At 38.6% G+C, this 18,690-nt stretch overlaps 1 protein-coding gene across 1 annotated transcript in view; it reads right to left on the reverse strand.

The window, feature by feature from the left end:
- Positions 1 to 18,690, reverse strand: part of pax3a (paired box 3a) — a 39,010-nt gene that overhangs the window by 9,845 nt on the left and 10,475 nt on the right. The window contains exons 5-7 of the mRNA XM_088319680.1: positions 7,243 to 7,442; positions 4,986 to 5,151; positions 4,290 to 4,516 (exon numbers count right to left, since the gene is read on the reverse strand). Of these exons, the coding sequence (XP_088175806.1) occupies positions 4,290 to 4,516; positions 4,986 to 5,151; positions 7,243 to 7,442 (593 nt within the window). The remainder of the gene's footprint in view (positions 1 to 4,289; positions 4,517 to 4,985; positions 5,152 to 7,242; positions 7,443 to 18,690) is intronic.

Consider the following 18,690-nt stretch of genomic DNA (forward strand, 5'->3'; position numbering starts at 1 on the left):
GGACAAAAGAAACATAAATAAAGACAAATGGCTTCAAAACAACTAACAAATTCACTAACAAGAAAAAAACAAGCGAAAATCAAACCTTATATGACCACAACAACGGCAATGACCCAAGACCACCTATAAGGGGCAAAAACAATGAGGTGCAGTTGCGGACACTGATTAGGTACTGTTGGGTGCTCTCCAGCCACTCCCCTCATTTTGGCAGCCACTCCCCTCATTTTGGAAATGGAGCATCAGATCCTGATACTTTTAAAAGCTCAAATTAATAAATAAAGTTTGATATCAGGTATAAATCTTGTAAATTGGTACCAATATATACATTCAGAATAGCTTAAATATAATTATATTTTATTAAATTTTACTTTAAAAGTTAATTTCAAAAATGTTCAATATATATATATATTTATGTTTAAGTGTCATATAGACTAAAATTGTATGAAATGTATAGTGTATTTTATACAGCAATTAAAAAGATCAAAAGATGATTTTATTTTTTTATTAATTACATTTATTGTGTGATTTTTAATATACATTTTGCATCTTAATACAAATTTTAAATCAAATATTTATAAATGTTTAGATTTAAGGTTTATTTAAATAACTTTTTCTCATTTTAAGTATCTACTTCAAAATATGTATATTTTATTTATTTATTTCCGAATAGTCTAACTTAAAGCCGGGGTGCATAGTATAAGGTGTATTTAAAAAGTTTAAAATAAAACATTTACTCTATTGAGTTTGTGTGAACATTGCCCAACTAAGTTCAATTAAGTTCCTTAATCACAAGGAGTCTCAAAGGACTGCATAGACCACAGATAATTTCAAACTACAGACCGTTATTACACCATCCCCTGATCTAAAACCTACATGAGGGCAAGGAAAAACTCCAAACCTCAACATGAGGAAAATGAAGAAACCTTGGGAAGGGACCGCACATGGACGACCAGGCTGCAATGGATGTTGTAATAACAAATAATACACATATATTGTCAACACAAAATCTAGGTAATTCATAAGCTATAGAATATAAGTGTGTTTTAAGCCTAGACTTAAACAGTTCCACTGAGGTTGCAGATCGAATCTTAGAGGTCAGAGCATTCCACAGCGCTGGGGCCTGAATGGAGAATGCTCTCAAACCTGCGGATCTCTTCTTGGCTCTTGGGATCACTAGTAGACCATCATTGTTTGAGCAAAGGCTCCAGATGGGATCAGAGGGGGAAATTAACTGATTGAAACAAATTGAATGACTTTCATCGCAAAAGTCATGTAAAAAACGTCCAATCATTTCAAGAGGTCTAAAAATGTGGTTTTAGATTTCAAATTAGAGCAGTTAGACTTTTTCAGGACAGAAATCAATACTGACGAATTCTGATACCAGTTAGAAATACTAGTTGTATTTGACATTGAACAATTTTCCCTCCCCTAAAACTGTTCATTTCAACATTCCGTTTTCCTTACAATTATTCAAATAATGCGATGAATGAGTCTATATTTATTCTAATTGCAGCTAAAAACAATCCACCAACAAAACAAGACTGTGAAGTTCTTCATTACCTCTCAAAGTCATTCAACTCAATCAATCCCTGCTCTCTTAGTGAGCCCGAATCGGATAATAAATGATTTGCTAATCGGAAACGGAGCAAGCTGCTTTTTCAAACATCTGCGATGAATACACAAATTAAAAGACATTTGCCAACAAAGTGGCTCATTTGCATAAATTACACAGCGTGTTACAAGAGGAGCCATTCCTTCATTGCCTTCAATTAAGACGGCGAGATTGCAATTCCAGACCGACATTCCAGATTCGTCTTATATACGTACGAAAGCTCGAGTGACGGCTGGCCCGCTAAAGGTTAATGCTGAAACCAGCCAGTGGGACGCACGACCTTTGAACTTTTTATTGGTATGCCAGTAACTCGGTGACCCTGGGAGTGTATAAAATCTTACTGGAAAGGGTTACTTTGACTTATAGCAATGCAAAATGAATAAAAAAGAATGTTGGTTTTTGACCAAGGCATGCTTGAGATTAAGAATTGAAACACATGTATAATGTCTAGTAGGGATGTATTTACACATAATAATTAATAATAACAATTTCTGCAATATATGTATGTTAGGGTTATGGTGCTCTTACCATTACATTATTACTGACAAAGTATTGGACAAAGTATTTATCCGTCAATAAAGTCAAGCTCTTGTCCCTCCAAAATCTCTTTTGAGAAATATATTTAAAAAAATAAAGGCAATAATAAAAATAATGTGATTTTATTAAAAAATAATACTGATCATACATGTTATCTTCAATAAATATATCTTTAATAAAATGTTTACAATTATCAACCACAGTACTTTGTTGGGAATCTTTTTTTGTATACACATTTATTATTAAAATTTATTTATTTTAAAATAGAAAATGAAATTTTTTTTAAAAAAAGGGCGTTTTAGGTATTATGTTAAATAAATTACAAAATGTGCATATTATTATTTTATGACAGAATTATGATGAATTATTTTAGAAATATTTTTTTCAGTAAGATTATAAAAATAATGCTTAAATTGCTATTTTATAATAACATAATGTTTTAAGATATGCCTAAGATAGTGTGCTTTTTTAAGTATTTCTGTCATGTCCTGCACGGTTGTCATGGCGCCCAGCTGGCCCCGCCCCTTGACACCGCCTGAGACGCATTGGACTGATTGCTCTTGGAGTACTTAAGCGCGCTCCTTTGTATTGTGCGTTGCTGAAGCGTTTGTTAAACCTGAGTAAACTCCGTGAAACTTCTGTGAGACTTCTGTTAAAACCTGTTAAATGCCTATTTCTGTGAATCTGCCCGTATGTGATCCTGTTTTGTTTTTGGTCTGATCCGTTTGTTTGTTTTTGACAACTTCCTTTTGTTTGGATTTCTAATCCACACCGCGACCATCGTTCCCTGGATCGAGTGTGCGCTCCCTCCTCATCCTTCCCCCAATAAATTGTGAGTACGTCTACGCGAATGGGTCCCTTTTTCCTGTTTCCCGCTCCGTTTTGTGACAATTTCAGGAATTATATTTAATAAGATAAGGGGAAAAGTACTTATAATAAATTATAATTCTAGTTGTTTTTAAATCATAGAAATTTAAAAAATGTTCTAATAACATATCATTCTTTTGAAAAAATAATCTAATTATTTTGAATGAGATAAAAGAATACTTTCATTACTATTTCAAAATAACAAATAAAAAAAATGGCCTATAAAATAGAATTAATTAAAAAAAATTATATTACTCCTTATTTCAAAATAACAAAATAACATAACATATTTTTCTTTTATTTTTATTTCTTAACGGATTTCAGGAATTATTTTAGGAACGATAAAACAATACTTTCATCTCTATTTTTATAAGAAAATTATTTAAAAATATTTGGAAAATAGGCCTATACAAAAAACTTATTTATTTATTTTGTTCATTTTAAGTATTTTAGGAATTATATTTAGTAAGATAAGAAAATTAATAAGTATTTTATTATGACAGAAATATATTTTTAAAATAGGCATCTAACATGTGATTTTTCTAGTTTTCTTTTTCGGTTTTTATTTTTTTAATGGTATTTGATGAATTGTTTTTAGTTAAAGAAGAAAAAAGTCACATTAAGAAAGGCCCATTATTATTATTCTATACTGTATTACAAAACATATTTTCTCTTTCGAAATTGTATGCTTTGTTCTACCAATAATCAGTCTAGAAAATGAAAAAAATCCTACTTAAAATGAACCAACCGAAAGATTTTGCCAAATCATTCTAACTTTTTGAAGTCAATATGCAGCGTTTGTTAATCTTCAAAAAATAAAATAAATTAAAAAAACAGTCCCACCTTCTTGTCAATATCAGACCCTTCCTCTCTTTATATTTAAATTCAGGCAAACTCCATCGTCCACCTTGCTATCAAACCAGCTCGAGGCTCTTTGTTTTTATCGACGCCGGCCAGGACACCAAGAGCCCCTCTCCTGGGAACAAATACCCAACATGCATTGCGTCCGGGCCAAAGCCCCCTTCGTGGGGGCCGAAAGCTCGTTTTACGCCTGTTAGGCCATCTCGGGGCCCGCTGGGGAGCCCCTAATGGGCCCTTGATGACTGTGTAATCGCTCATAATTGTCTTTTCACTTTCGATTTACGTCACGGCGCCGCACGCTCTCTTATCTGACTGACATTTGGCGCCCGTCAAACTCATCAGCCCGTCTGGATGAGCGCAAATCAAATGTTACCGTTTCCATTCCCGCACCGTAAAGACGGCGGTGACCAACCTGCGGCGAGAGGCCGTTTCCGACGCCGACTGGGTTCACGGCGTTGGCGTGTCCGGTCGATGCCGCGAAACCGTCTGAGTATCCGGAAAAGCCGTGACGTCCGGATGAAAGATGGTAGGCGGAGCTGGTGGCGTCCTGAGCGCCAGACGAGGAGACCATTCCGCCCTGGTGCGCCGATGTGGGCGGCAGCGGCTGAGGTCGGTGCACCGTGCCGGCTTGCTCGGAAACTGTTGGCGACAAAAGGAAAATAAATTGCACTTGAACTGATTTGAAAAAAAAAGAAATGTGTACAGTCTATAATGGCTAGTTCAATGACCCAAACTGAAAGATAAATGTGCTCTGCTGGGCTCTGCTCTCAGAAGTAGTAGACATGCGATAATGGATCGAGACCACAACCGTGCATTTTATTCTCGATGAGCCAAAACAGCACACCTCTATACAAAATACCTTCTGACGGTCCCTGGCATTGGGGATAAATTAAAGTAACGACAAAAAGCAGACGCCAGCCCTGACAAAAATGTGCTCTGCTCAACTCTTCTTGTAGCAGTACGGAATGAAAGATGATAAATTGCGGCCACAAAAGTGCAGTTCACCTTTTGATGGACAGAACAGCCAAAAAGATGCATTTTGCTGCCCCCCCTCTTGCAGGAATATTAGAATATCAGATAGAAGAATTCGAATGATGATGATCTTGACCTTGAGCAATGGAAGTTGGAGGATAAGGGCTCTCGGAAAGCTGGTAAGGCTGCAGGCCCGACATGGCGGACGGAGGGAACCCGCCTGGGATGAGGTGGTTGAACGCCATCAGCTGATTGGCTCCCGCCTGCTTCCTCCAGCGAGCCCTCCTGTTGCTGAACCACACCTGAGAGGAGAGAAGATTTTACTTCAACTATTTGTGTGTGTAACAAATAGTAGAGAGTTTAATTCTCTCCCACGAGATGAGCAGTATCTCAAGTAAACCTATGAATGAATACTTGACAGAATGAATGAACAGAAAACAAATTGTGAAAACAAATAAACTGACGAATGATCAAATGAGATAATGTATGTATGTATGGATGGATGGATGGATGGATGGATGAACAAACAAAGTGACAGATGGATGTAAGGACAGATAGATGTACAAAAAAAGGATAGACTAACCAATAAATTGAATGAATGCATGAATGAATGAATGGACCGAACAGATACATGAAAGAAATTGAGTAACAATAAAAAACAATGAACATACGGAAAATAAATTAACAGATGGATGGATGAACAATCAAATAAACAAATGAATCAATCAACAAAAAAACAAACTAACTAACGGAGGAACGGAGGAAGTAATATAAAAAAACAAAATGAAAAACAATGATCAGACTAAAAAAGTGCATTGGAGTCAGCCTATACAGTCTGCATGTGTTATGTGGACTTGGAGAAGGGATTCGACCGTGTTCCTGTGGCGGGGGCTTCAGGAGTATTGTGTATGTCAAATTCTTATCCTGGCTGTGCGGTCACTGTATGCTCAGTGCCGTTTGGTCCGCATTGCCGGTAGTAAATCGGATTTGTTTCCAGTGGGAGTTTGACTCCGCCAAGGCAGCCCTTTGTCAACAATTCTGTTCGTAATTTTGTGGACAGAATTTCTAGGTTCAACCTCGGCGGGGAAGAGGTCCAATTTGGAAGCCTTCGGCATTGCAGCTCTACCTATGGCAGATTATGTAATGCTGTTGGCTTCCTCGAGCCATGATGATCTTCAGCTCTCACCGGAGCGGTTTGCAGCCGAGTGTGAAGCCGTCAGGATGAAGATTGGCACCTCCATGTGTGAGACCATGGTTATCAGCCGAAAAAGGGTGGCATGCTCCTTCTCGGTTGAGGATGAGATCCTTCCCCAAGTAGAGGATTTCAAGTATTTCGGCTGAGGGTAGGATGAAACGGGTAATCGAGAGACGGATCGATGTAACATCTGCCTTCATGCCGACCCAGTACCGGTCCGTTGTGGTAAAGAAGGAGCTTAGCCAAAAGGCCAAACTCTCTATTACCGGTCAATCTACGTTCCTACCCTCACTTATGGTCATGAACTGTGGGTCATGACTGAATGAACAAGATCCCGAATACAAGAAGCTGAAATGAGTTTTGCAGGCTGGCTGTGTTGTCCTTAGAGATAAGGCGAGAAGCTCAGTAATCACTGCTCCTCTGCATCAAAATGGACGAATGGTTAGATGGACAAACCACGGATGGATGGACGGACAAAAGAGGGACGGATAACAGAATAAGTTGATGAATAATTGAAAAATAAGTGGATGGATGGATGGATGGATGGATGGATGGATGGATGGATGGATGGATGGATGGATGGATGGATGGATGGATGGATGGATAAACAAAAAATAAGGAATGACTCAATGAATGCCTCATGTTTTTTTCATTTCTGTAGTTTTTTTCTCCGGTAGAGTGCCATGACTTTTTTTTTTTTCTAAACAGCCGCCTTGCGCTGATAAAGATCGCAAAAGAGTTATTTATCTGATGACAAGTTGACTTTTTCAAAACTCTTGTTGGGGGTGAAGAAAGAATAGTGTCTGTGTGTCATTACAAGGAGCTGAACTGATACAGATCTTAACATGGGGAGCGTGCTGAAAAACCACAAACGTGTTCTGGCCTGGCGGCGCTTGGGGGCCGGGTCACCCGGTCTGAAACAACCCAGGGGGGTGGGGTACCAGCTGTTAAAGACCATATTAGACAAATTTGGGGATCCTTACATACAGACTGACGAAAATAGGAAGCTATCCTCACATACAGTGGGCGTAGTGTTTTTAAGGTCAGGGAGGGGAGTCAGGGGGGGTTCTAAGGCTTTTGGTTTTAACACATGTCTTGCGGCCGTATGGAATGCGTGGCCGTTTAACACCCGCGTGATCCATAACAGAAGAGCTCATCGCCTGACAGTCAAGATTGGATTTTTTTTTGACAAGCTGACCTGAACCCTGGCCTCAGTGAGTTTGGCCCTTTGAGCAAGCTCCTCTCTGGTGTAGATGTCGGGGTAGTGCGTCCTCTCGAAGGCCCTCTCCAGTTCCTCCAGCTGCTCGGCTGTGAAGGTAGTCCGACTTCGCCGCTGCTTCCTCTTGAGCGGCAGGCCCGGTTCCGAGTCCACGTCTGAGCCCTCCTCCGAGTGACTGGCTGGGAAGATATGGGGGTCTGTTAGCGTCATCGTGTATGTGTTAGAGTAACATTCACAATACGATTCCATTAGTGCCACATTTCTGTCTATGCACCCATTGACATGTCGTCTTCGCATGTGACTTGGCTTGCTTGCTGTGTGCATATGATTAAGTGTCATTACTTTTGTAATGTCAGCTGCTCTTGTATATATACATGTGTAACATGTATTATAGGTCCCATAAGTGGCAAGATTCTGGGTATGGCCCTAATGTAATGTCTTCTGCACATGTGACTCGACTTGCTTTGTGCATATGGTAAGTGACATTGCTTGTGTCAGTTGCTTTTGTGCATGTGCATTTAAAACATGTGCACAATTAGGTCCCAAATTTTGTCTATGAGTCCAATGGCACGGCGTCTGTGCATGTTATGTTACTTGCTGTGTTAATATGATAAGTTTTATTGCCCATGCTGACCTCATTTGACGTTGTATATGTGTAACGTGCACTGTTGATATAACTATTTTGCTATGTAAAATATTGCTGAAAGAGTTGAGAAGTTTCTTAGCGTGAACCTGTAACTAAATAAATGAATGAATGAATGAATGAACAGAAAACAAATCCAAAGTAAAATAATTGATGGATGAATGATTAAATGAATGAAGGGATGGACACAAGGGACAGAAAGATGAACAAATCAGTAAATGAACCATAAGCAAATACAAAAATGGATAAATTGATGCATGAATAATAAATAAATGAATAGATGGAGGGACCGACAGACGGAAAGACGCATGAATGAATCAAAAAAATGACGAACAAACACAAAACGAATGGACAGACAAATGAATAAAGAAGGCGTGGAAAAATAAACGGACAAACGAGCATGAGAAAAATAGAATAGATGGATAGACAAACAAATAGATTGAGGAATAGCTAAATCAGCAAATGAATTAATTAATTCATCCATTCAGCATTTTTTTAAATCTTTTTTGCCCTTGTTTCATCAAAAACGGAAATATTATGCCATGTTACTATGTGTTTTGTACATGTAGATGCCCTGTAGCATGTGCACATGGACAAAAAAAGGTAACATTAACACCAGCAACGACACTTGACATACAAACGTAGCAGCGACACGCATTACCAACATGGTCGAACTACACATTGGCAGAAATGTGGTATTAATTGAACGTCATTGTATGCATAAACTGACTTTTAGCACCAAAATAACCCTATAGTACATGTCACATATACATATACAACAGCAGCTGACACAAATAATACTTGACCTATACACAATATTTCCTATAGAGGGTTTTGGCACAAGTGGAAACCATAGTGTTACACGTGCACATATACAACATTAACCAACATCGACACGGACGATGACACATATAGGTAAACGAAGACGACACGCAACCCTTACAGATGCAGAATGACATTGTCAAACTACACCATGGTATAGTTGTTGGCACTAATGGAACGTCATTTTATCTATCTATCTATCTATCTATCTATCTATCTATCTATCTATCTATCTATCTATCTATCTACCCTGGTCATATCCCGGTGACCGACAGTAAGACAAACACATACAAAAATAAAGAATATCAAAGAAAATGAAAAAAAGAAAAGGGAAAAGTAGCAAAAAACACACAAACAATTTTTTGGACCATGGCCAACCCAAAATTCCCAAACACCTCGGCATCCAAGTTGGTCATGCTTTCGTCCCTCCAGATGAAACAGGACACCAGAAAGCGGCCATGTCACTCGGGTCAGGGTGACACAACACACTTTTCTGTTCAACAGCAGGGCCCGACAGCTTTCGCTGGTTTACCCCTGCCGCATCATACAGGTGCCCAGCCCATCCCTTAGAACACGTCCAAACATCTTACTATCCTTTCACAACACCTCTCCACTCATTCCTATCACCAACAATGATGTTTGTTGGTGGACGTCATTTTGTCTCATCTCATCTCATCAGCCGTACCGCTTATCCTCATTAGGGTCGCGGGGGGGCTGGAGCTCATCTCAGCCATCTCCGGGCAGTGGGCAGGGGACACCCTGAACTGGTTGCCAGCCAATCGCAGGGCACACAGGGACAGACAACTCATTCGCTCATTCACACCTAGGGACCGGCCAATTCACCTGAAATGCATGTTTTTTGAATGTGGGAGGAAACCGGAGTGCCCGGAGGAAACCCACACAAGCACGAGGAGAACATACAAACTCCGCACAGGAAGTCTGGAGCTGGATTTGAACCCACGACAGGTTCCCATGACATGAACTGTGCCGCACAAACACTAACCACTGCGCCGCCGTGCTGCCCACGTCATTTTGTATATAGCCAAAATTGTGTTGAACTAACCCTATATGAAGAACCCAAAAAAAGAACAAATAAATTGTTTCTTAGGTGTGGGCGGGGTGGCTTTACAAAAGCCAGATCGAAAAATAAAGCCAGAAAAATAAAGCTGTAGCTGCTACCGAGCCGCTTTAAATTGTATTCTCAGTTTTTTTTAACTCCTCTTTGGTTCCTGAAGGGATCAAAAGCCGGAGATTGCTTGAACACGGATTAAAGGGGGTTCTGTCTCACCGGGACGTCCTTTTCCCGGGGACACTGTGTCTCTACCGGGTCCTCGGCCCTTGGCAGGTGCTTTTTAATCTGTTTGTTCAGTTGAAGGCTGGTCGGAGCCAGACGGCGACCGATGACGGCTTTTGGGGTCCAATATAGCAGAAGAATCGAATCAATGAAGGCCTTCAAATCCAGGAACAGGAAAAGGGGCTTAGCTATCTATTAAATAATGATTGGGCTTCCGCAGCTAGCCCAAAAGACGGTTATTGTTTATTTAGTTTATCAAAGTTCACAAGTATCTTTAGTTTACTCACTAATAAGTGTATTTTTAGTTCTACTTTTTCTTCTTTTTGTTCAGAGGGCTGGATTAAATCCAAGGTGTCTCACCACTAGTTAAGACACTGGGAAAACAATAAGTGAAGAGGCAAATTCTCCCACCCAGAATGGATGAGATTTAAAGCTTTAATTAAAAAACTGCCAAGTCAGACATTAGACCAGGCAGAGGGGGAGCGGCTGTGAGTCTCCCCGGGCCCCTGGAGCCAAGCAGGAAATGTTTAAGCCGGTTGCTAGCGCGCATCTGGCCTGGCATAACGCATACATTTGGGAATTCCCTTATGCTGGAAAGAAGTCTTTTTTGACAGAGTTATTATTTTGTTTTCAAATTTCTATTGTCTTATATTTGTTTCGTTTTGATTTTTGGGCAAAAAATGTTGTGGTCATTTCATATTAGCTTCTTTTTATTTAAAGAAGTAGCATTTATTTTTATTTTTTAATCATATTTTCTAAAGTATTTGTTTTGGGTAAATCTAGTTATTTATAGTTACACAATTTTTTTAGTATCCTATTTTTATTTTTTTCCTTATTTTAAAAAGACACATCTTCAATATAATTACAGTATGTATTTAGTAATAAAATGTGTTAATCAATTAATTTATTAATTTAGTTAAAGTGGTAGTGTTTTTTTAGTATTTTTTAATATCATGCATACACACATATACAGTATACAGTATACATGTATTCAAATCCAGCTACAAATTTTCCTGTGGAGTTTGCATGTTCTCCCCCGTGTTTTCTCCCACATTCCAAAAACATGCATGTCAGGTTAATTGGCCGGTACAAATTGTCCGTAAGCTTGGATGAGAGAGTGAGTTGTCTGTCGCAGTGTGACCTGTGACCTTCTTTTGTGAATTTTTTATTTTTTATAATTTGTGTTTATTATTGTTTGCTTTATTGTATTGTTTGATAAAGTGTGCCTAGTTAGCACCAGCAATGGGTCGGGCTGAGGCATTTTTTTGCTATGAAAATTTTGCTCTGTAAACATTACTATTTAAACAAAAATCATCTAAAAAGTAAAAAATTGGCAGAGAAACTCGGGTGGGGGCGGAGCTTACTACCCTTTTACCTCCCTCCCCTTTGTTTTACATTATTATAAACTGGAGAAAACACTCCATCATCGGCATGATCCTAATAGCAGATGACAGTGTTGCTTTTGTCATCCTGTGCTTTAGCACTCTTCCTCCTTCACTCTTTTTTTCTTTTTTTTGTGGAAGTGATGGAGCCAAGCCTTTGTATCTTCCGTGGCGGGCCCTCTTTTGGACCGATTACCACGCTCCATCTGTAGGAGCCATCAGGGACGCCCGAGCCCCGCATTCAGGGGCCTGTCACCTGCCCAGCAGGGAACTGAGTGGGAGGGGGAAGGGTGGGGGAGGAAGAAGAGGAGGGGTGGAGGGTGGAAGGGCCACAAAGGGGGCACAGCAGGGGATTGGCCCCTCCCTCCACTACCCCAGGGCATGGGCTTTGGTTGGTGGGAGGAGGAAAGGAGGCCGGTGGCACCTGAAATTTGGGGCCACCCTTCGCCTGCCACCCTGGAGGTGGAACACCTTCCCAAATTTAGCAAATTTGTTCCCACACATAAAAAAGCGACAAAAGAGGATCCAAAACACATAAAGGGGCTGCCCCCCACCCTTCTTACTTAAACACCCAAATCAAATTTTACGCTGCGGCTAAAACTCCGGGGAGCCGAAAATACTTTAGCTGTTTCGCCAAATGAACCTCGATAGAAAGATTACAACCCCGAGGGCGGAAATCGGGGCTGGTGTGGAATTAGTCAGAAAACAGACGTTTATAAGACGCCGGGTAGTGGGACAGTGGGGAATTCGACTCAGGTGACTTCAATAAGTTGTGAGGGGCCCACAGTAAGTCCCCTAAAACAGAAATAATTCCCAGAATTAGACGATACATTTTTACACTTGCTTGAGGCACGGCTCACCAACATAAAGCCTACGGGAACAAGGTAGCACCCAAAACACCTGAGTAGATCACGAAAATAACACTTTAGTGGGTCATTGTGATTTTCTGGAAAAATTGGATTCTCACTGGTATGATGTTTTAGTGGTTGACAATTTTAACACTACTTCTAATCATTAAAACCGGATAGTGGCATAGTAATGACATAATAGGATGTTATTTTAGAAGTGCATATAAAACGGGTAAACCTTTGCGCTATTCAACCACCCAAAAGTAACTCTTTGCTTAGTAAATGGGCTTCACACTTACCAATACTCACACACCAATAGAGAGTCAGCCATGCAAGGCGCCTACCTGCTTATCGGGGGCATTAGAGATTCAGTGTCTTGCCCAAGGACACTTCGACATACAACACAGAGGAGCTAGGAATCGATATTGCAACCTAAGACAAGCGCTCTACCTCCTGAGCTAATGCCGCCCCAAAACCTAAAGTATTTATTTCAACTCAGTTTTTACTTGTAAAAAAATAAAAATACATACAATTCCAAATACATTTATTGTATTTGGCTTTTTTTTTATGTTCATTTATGCGTTTTTTTTAAATAAAGCTATAAAAAAATATATGACAAATTTTCCGTATTTTCTTTTACATTGATTGGGAATACTTTTTTTAAGAATTCTGTAATTCACTAAATTAAATATAAATTAAGTTGTAGAATATTTTATTTCGTAAAGTGTATGATGTATCTGTTTTAAAGATTTGTTTGTGTTTTAGCTATTGATTGTTTTCTTTTTTTCTAAATGGAATAACTAAAGTATGGAATCACAAGCAAAAATATATATTTGAAGATAAAATATCAGAAGCTTTTTGATTTTTTTTTTGTCTATGTGTTTGTTCAATCATTCATTTAATGACTTAACTTGTCAAGCATTAATTTTCTCATTTCTACAATTATTTCGTTATTTATTCACTTATTTATTTAGTCAGTTATTTCTTTATTATTACGTGAAGGCAATAATTAATAATGCATAATTTGAATCAGGATGATTCACTATTTTAACTTTTTCCAATTTATATATATATATATATATATATATATATATATATATATATATATATATATATATATATATGTATATATATCAAAAACGCACAAGAACAATACAATTTTTGATTTATGTTCTATTTTATTATTTTGCGTTCAGGATACAACTAAAGCACCTCAAAAAGGGAAGTGAATTACTGAGAGTGAAAATGAAAAGCGACAGCGCCGGAAAGCAAAAAAGAAGCCTGGCATATGGGGCCACTTTACAGCCCAGGCCCCGATGAGGGGGTGGTGGGGCCGGTTGGCCCTTCCTCCGAGCCTTGTTAATAGCGAAGGTAATTGAGCTTGTGACATGTGTCCCCGGTGCAAAACAAAGGGCAGAAGAGACAAATGAACTCCGTATTTGCCCAGAGAAGTCGATCAGGCCCCCATTTTCACACCGAGAGTGGGGGCCCCTCAATAAAAAATCGCCGGCAGATGCACAGAAGCGAAAGAAAGAATTGTAAACTGACAGCTTATAGGCTCAGTTAGGGTTAACATTTGAGGGGGGGTGGAAAAAATAGGGGTGTTCACTTGACTTGCTAAAGAGCAGGAACCTGCAGCTGCAGCTTTTTTTCCTTTTTTTCAAGGGGGAGAAGGGGGGCAATGATACTGATGACGCGCATAAAAAGATGGAGTTAATAAGCGCTACAAACAGCTAGCGGGTGTTCGTCAATAGCGCCGCGTGGGTATTATTCGCGCCCGGTGTGCACCGCTCATTATTTAGTTCCACTTGTGGCGCGTTTAAAGGGGAACACTTTCACGGTGGCGCTCAGCAACAGGCGCTAACTAGCCTGCAAGGTGGACCAAAGTGCAGTCACGGAGAATTTGAACGGGATTTTTCGCATTATAAAATAGTTTTGGAGGGGCGTTTTTAAGGGCGAAATAATTTTTTTGTGAGTTAAAAAAATAGGGATGCACGAAACTTATCAGGCTGGTAGTTAGCGGATTGATAACGGACAAATATAACATCGCAGTTATCTGTCTTATAGCAAAAAAGCCCCTTGGGTTAGTCATTTGATTCATACCCCTGACAAAATACATACATTTTTAAAAAGACTATGCACATTATAACACTATAACTAAACTAAAACTATACATACTGTCACGGTTGCCATGGCACCCAATTGGCCCCGCCTGTGTGGCACCAGCAGCGGCTCGTTGACATATTGGCTTTCCGTCTATTTAAGCTCAGTGCTCTCACTCTTCCTTTGTCAGTCCATCAACGAACCTCTGCCCCGCAACACGTGGGTTTTCACTCGGTCCTGTTTCCTGTTGGTATTTCCTGTCTGGTATTGTTCCCGTTTCTTTTGTCCTGTTTAATATCGGTTTCCAGTTTCGTTCCCGTCTAGTTTGTCCTGTTTAATTTTGATATCCTGTTTTGATTTTGTTCCTGTCTGTCCCGTCCTGTCCGGTATCAACCCCATCCGTCCGATATCTGATCAGGCAAGTGGTATCGGTCTCGTCGGCCTCTGGCTTCCTATCATTCCACGCCAGACTGCTGCCTAACGTGCATGACTCCCCATTTCTCGTAAAATAAAAGGCTTGTGTGAGAAACGTCACGCATTTGGGTCCTGATCATGTTCCGGTTCTTGACACGTACTATGTATTTATAACTATAACACTTTGATTATTAACACTATGACATTATTTGTGAATTTCCCTGCAGGGATGAATAAAGTATCTATCTATCTATCTATCTATCTATCTATCTATCTATCTATCTATCTATCTATCTATCTAATAAAACCACACCACACTATTGTTTTTTGGCATGCTAGCAAAGCAATATAAAGTACAAATTGGGCAGATTTTCTAAAACAAAGTATTTAATTTTAAGCAAATCGCCAATGCTAATAGGATATATAATTTAGTCTCCGGCATGGTGCCCGTGGGCACCAAGGTGCCCTATAAGACAGCTGAGGTGACCAGTGCTGGGTCATTGTGATGTTCTAGTAAAACGATTTTTTTATTGAAACACAGGGTTTAGAGCTGAAATTGAGCGGTCTTTCTCAATCACAAATGATTTAACCGCTAATCTTAATGCTAATCGTACATTTAATATAGCGTATAGATTTAACAGATCCCCTCAATAACAATTATTTTGTTTTGAATTGCTTATACCGTTGCTAATCAAATATCTGAGAGTTTATATTGGGCCGATTTCCTCAATCACAGATTTCTTTTTTTTTTAATCGCTAATTGTAATGGTAATTAAATAATTACTACAGAGAGAAGATATATTTTCTCAATCACGATTGTTTTTGTTTGAGTTGCTAATGCTAAACAAACGCATGAATACAGAAAATTCTGGATGAGATTGAAGATTTGAATAACAAAAGAGAGATACTTATTTCTTGTTGTCTCACGCAGTGCTCATTTTAACAGTTTTATGTTGTTTCGTCTAAACATTATGGTAACCTGGTCCACGGGGGCTGATAGTTTTAGCAGTCGAGCGACCCTAGCTTGACCCCTGACCTCTAGGGAGTTCTTGCGCAACCCTTACATTCTTTCCCCTTATGCACGCTTTGCAAAGATGCGTTCAGGTGTTCGAAAAATAGCACCATAGCTACTTTTATTGTCTTTTTTATTTTTTTATTTTTTTCAACTCTGACTGGGTGGTCGTTTTTTAGCATGACCAAATCCACCCCATGAGATTTTTGTACAGTCCCAAACTGAAGCGTAAATATTTATGCTGCAAGAAAAACATACAATGGTTTCTTAACCTCGGAAAATTAATCAAAACTGGCTGATTTTTCTTTGAATTGCATTTGCATTTTATAGAAATATAGAGCCAAAATATGTTCAGTGATAATCGCAGATTTATAAATAAAAAATTCAAATTGGTTGGATGGCAAATAAAACTAAGACAGTCTTAAAATATACACATAAAAATACATTCTAAAAAGGGCAAACTCAATACTTGGGGTCATTTTTTTTATATTAGAAATCTAAATTACATTTCAGAAGAGTTAGGATGGGCTTATAGTAAAAATAAACTAAATGTTTGGTTAATTGTATTGGCTAATATAAAACAAACTATATTTTTATAAAAACAAAATGTTTTTTCTTTAAACCAAGAAATACCAATTATTTAAGGTTTTTTAGACTTTAAAATAACAATAACAATCAAACAACCTATATTGTATGATCAGATTTAGTTGTCTTTTTTGTTTTTGGCTCGTTTTAATTAGAAATTGTATCTTACAAAAAAAAAACAATCTGTTTACGCTGTTAGGGAATGATTGACCCAACTTTCTGATTTATTTTGCATAAAATTACGCGCCACTTTTATTTTTGGTTCGTTTGTACGATATTTATGTTAAAAAATAAAACTCAACAACAACCACAGGAAATTGATCGTATTTTACCCAAAATGGGTCATATTTCCACCAACCTTTTTGTTTAAGCCTGTTTATATCTAGGCTTAAAACACACTTCTATTCTATAGCATATGAATAACTTACATTTTATGTTGATAATATCTGCGTATTATTTGTTATTGCAGCATCCATTGCAGTCTGGTCATCCTAGAACGGGGATTACCTCATGTGCGGTCCTATCTCAAGGTTTCTTCATTTTCCTCATGTTGAGGTTTTTCAGTTTTTCCTTGCCCTCATGTAGGTTTTAGATCAGGGGATGGTGTAATAATGAGACTGTGTTTGCAATAATCTGTAGTCTGTGCAACCCTTTGAGACTCTTTGTGATTAAGGGCTATACAAATAAACATGACTTGACTGGTATTGACTTCAAGGAAAACTTATTTTTAACCACTACAAACTATTAGTTTCCGTCTTTATCCCTAGTCTTGCCAGTTTCTTGAACCATATTCTCTAAAAGAATCCTCCGAAAACAGACTAAAGGCTTAATTCAGAACGTGGGCCTTGGTCCATCATTTTAAAAACAATATTTTTTAATGTTGTTATATTAACATCTAATATCCGTTTGGCTGATTTTAAACCAATATCTTTATCTTTATCTTTTGTATAACAAAAAAAATTAGGAACCATAAAAAACACCCAAAAAAATAAAATATTCATCTGACCCAAAATTTGTCATTTTTACACAAACCATATTTTGTAATACTGTAAGTACAAACACCTAATACAAGCATAATTTCTTTTTTCTTTTGTTTGTTTGTTGATTCTATTGTTATGTAACAAAGAAAAATCAACAATTGTCATCTTAACTGGTTTGGCCCATTTTACACTAATATCATATTTGTTTCCTTGTTTATTTGTTTGATTTGTCTATTTTTGTCAAAAGAGGACAATCAACAATAACCACAAAAACACAAATAAAATCAATCTAATTTTGACCCACAATGGGTCATATTTCCAACATCCTTTTTGTTCAAGGGAAACTTATTTTTAACTGCTACAAACTTCTAGTATCCATCTTTATCCCTAGTATTGCCGGTTTCTCGAATAGTGTTCTCCAAAAGACTCCGTCGAAGACCAGCAGAAAAAGGCTAAACTCGGAACGTGGGCCCTTGTCCATCACGGGCAACTTGCCCAATGAAAAAAAAAAGGACGAAAAAGAAAGGAAAGAGGGAGGCTAAACAAAGTTAAGTGATTGACAACGCTGTCTGGCCTTAGTCAATTAACCATCCCATTGTCCTCCTCTTTGCAGAGTCCCTTAGCACCAAAACCTTTCCCACTCGAACCCCCCTTATTTTCTGTTCCCACTCCTTTATCTCCTCATCAGAGGGTTTTCTTGGGCAAAAACCGGCGAGGAAATAGAGAGCTCCTTTTCTCCTTGACCTTCCATTGCTCACGGTTTCCCTTTCACGCTGTCTCTGAGGTTAGTCCAGAGAATGCGGCAGAGAGTCCATCAGCGCTCTGGGGGCCGGCCCGGGGCAGGACCCCGGCCCCTCACTTCAAAGTTGGCCTGAATTCATTAATTGTCCTTTGAATTAATATGGGGAGGATCACAATGGCGGGAGCGGCACAGAAAGAGGCTTTAATGAAGCATAGAGTGGCATTCACTTGCAGATCAGCTTCAGTGGATTTGCTTTTTTTCAAGTTTCACGGAAGGAAGAGTTTTGAGAATGCTTGCGGGGAAAGTGTTAAGTGTGTTTGGATAGGAGGAGGAGGACGGCGGGAAGGCAAATCGCTATTAAATCAATAATAAAATACATGTTACAGCGTATGCATTAGGCAGATTTTCTCAATCACAGAGGATTTTTTTATTGAAATCGCTAATGCTAATCAAATATATATGATTTAACATTTTCAAATGTTATTATATTAAGTTTTATTAAGTATTGGTGAGATGGAAAGAGAGAGAAAGGGAAAGAGAGAAAGAGAGAGAGAGAAAGACAGAAAGAGAGAGAGAGAGAGAAAGAGAGAAACAGAGAGAGA

Source organism: Urocampus carinirostris, chromosome 1 (genome assembly GCF_059441175.1).
Source record: "Urocampus carinirostris isolate Australia breed hairy pipefish chromosome 1, RoL_Ucar_1.0, whole genome shotgun sequence".
NCBI classification, from domain to species: domain Eukaryota; kingdom Metazoa; phylum Chordata; class Actinopteri; order Syngnathiformes; family Syngnathidae; genus Urocampus; species Urocampus carinirostris.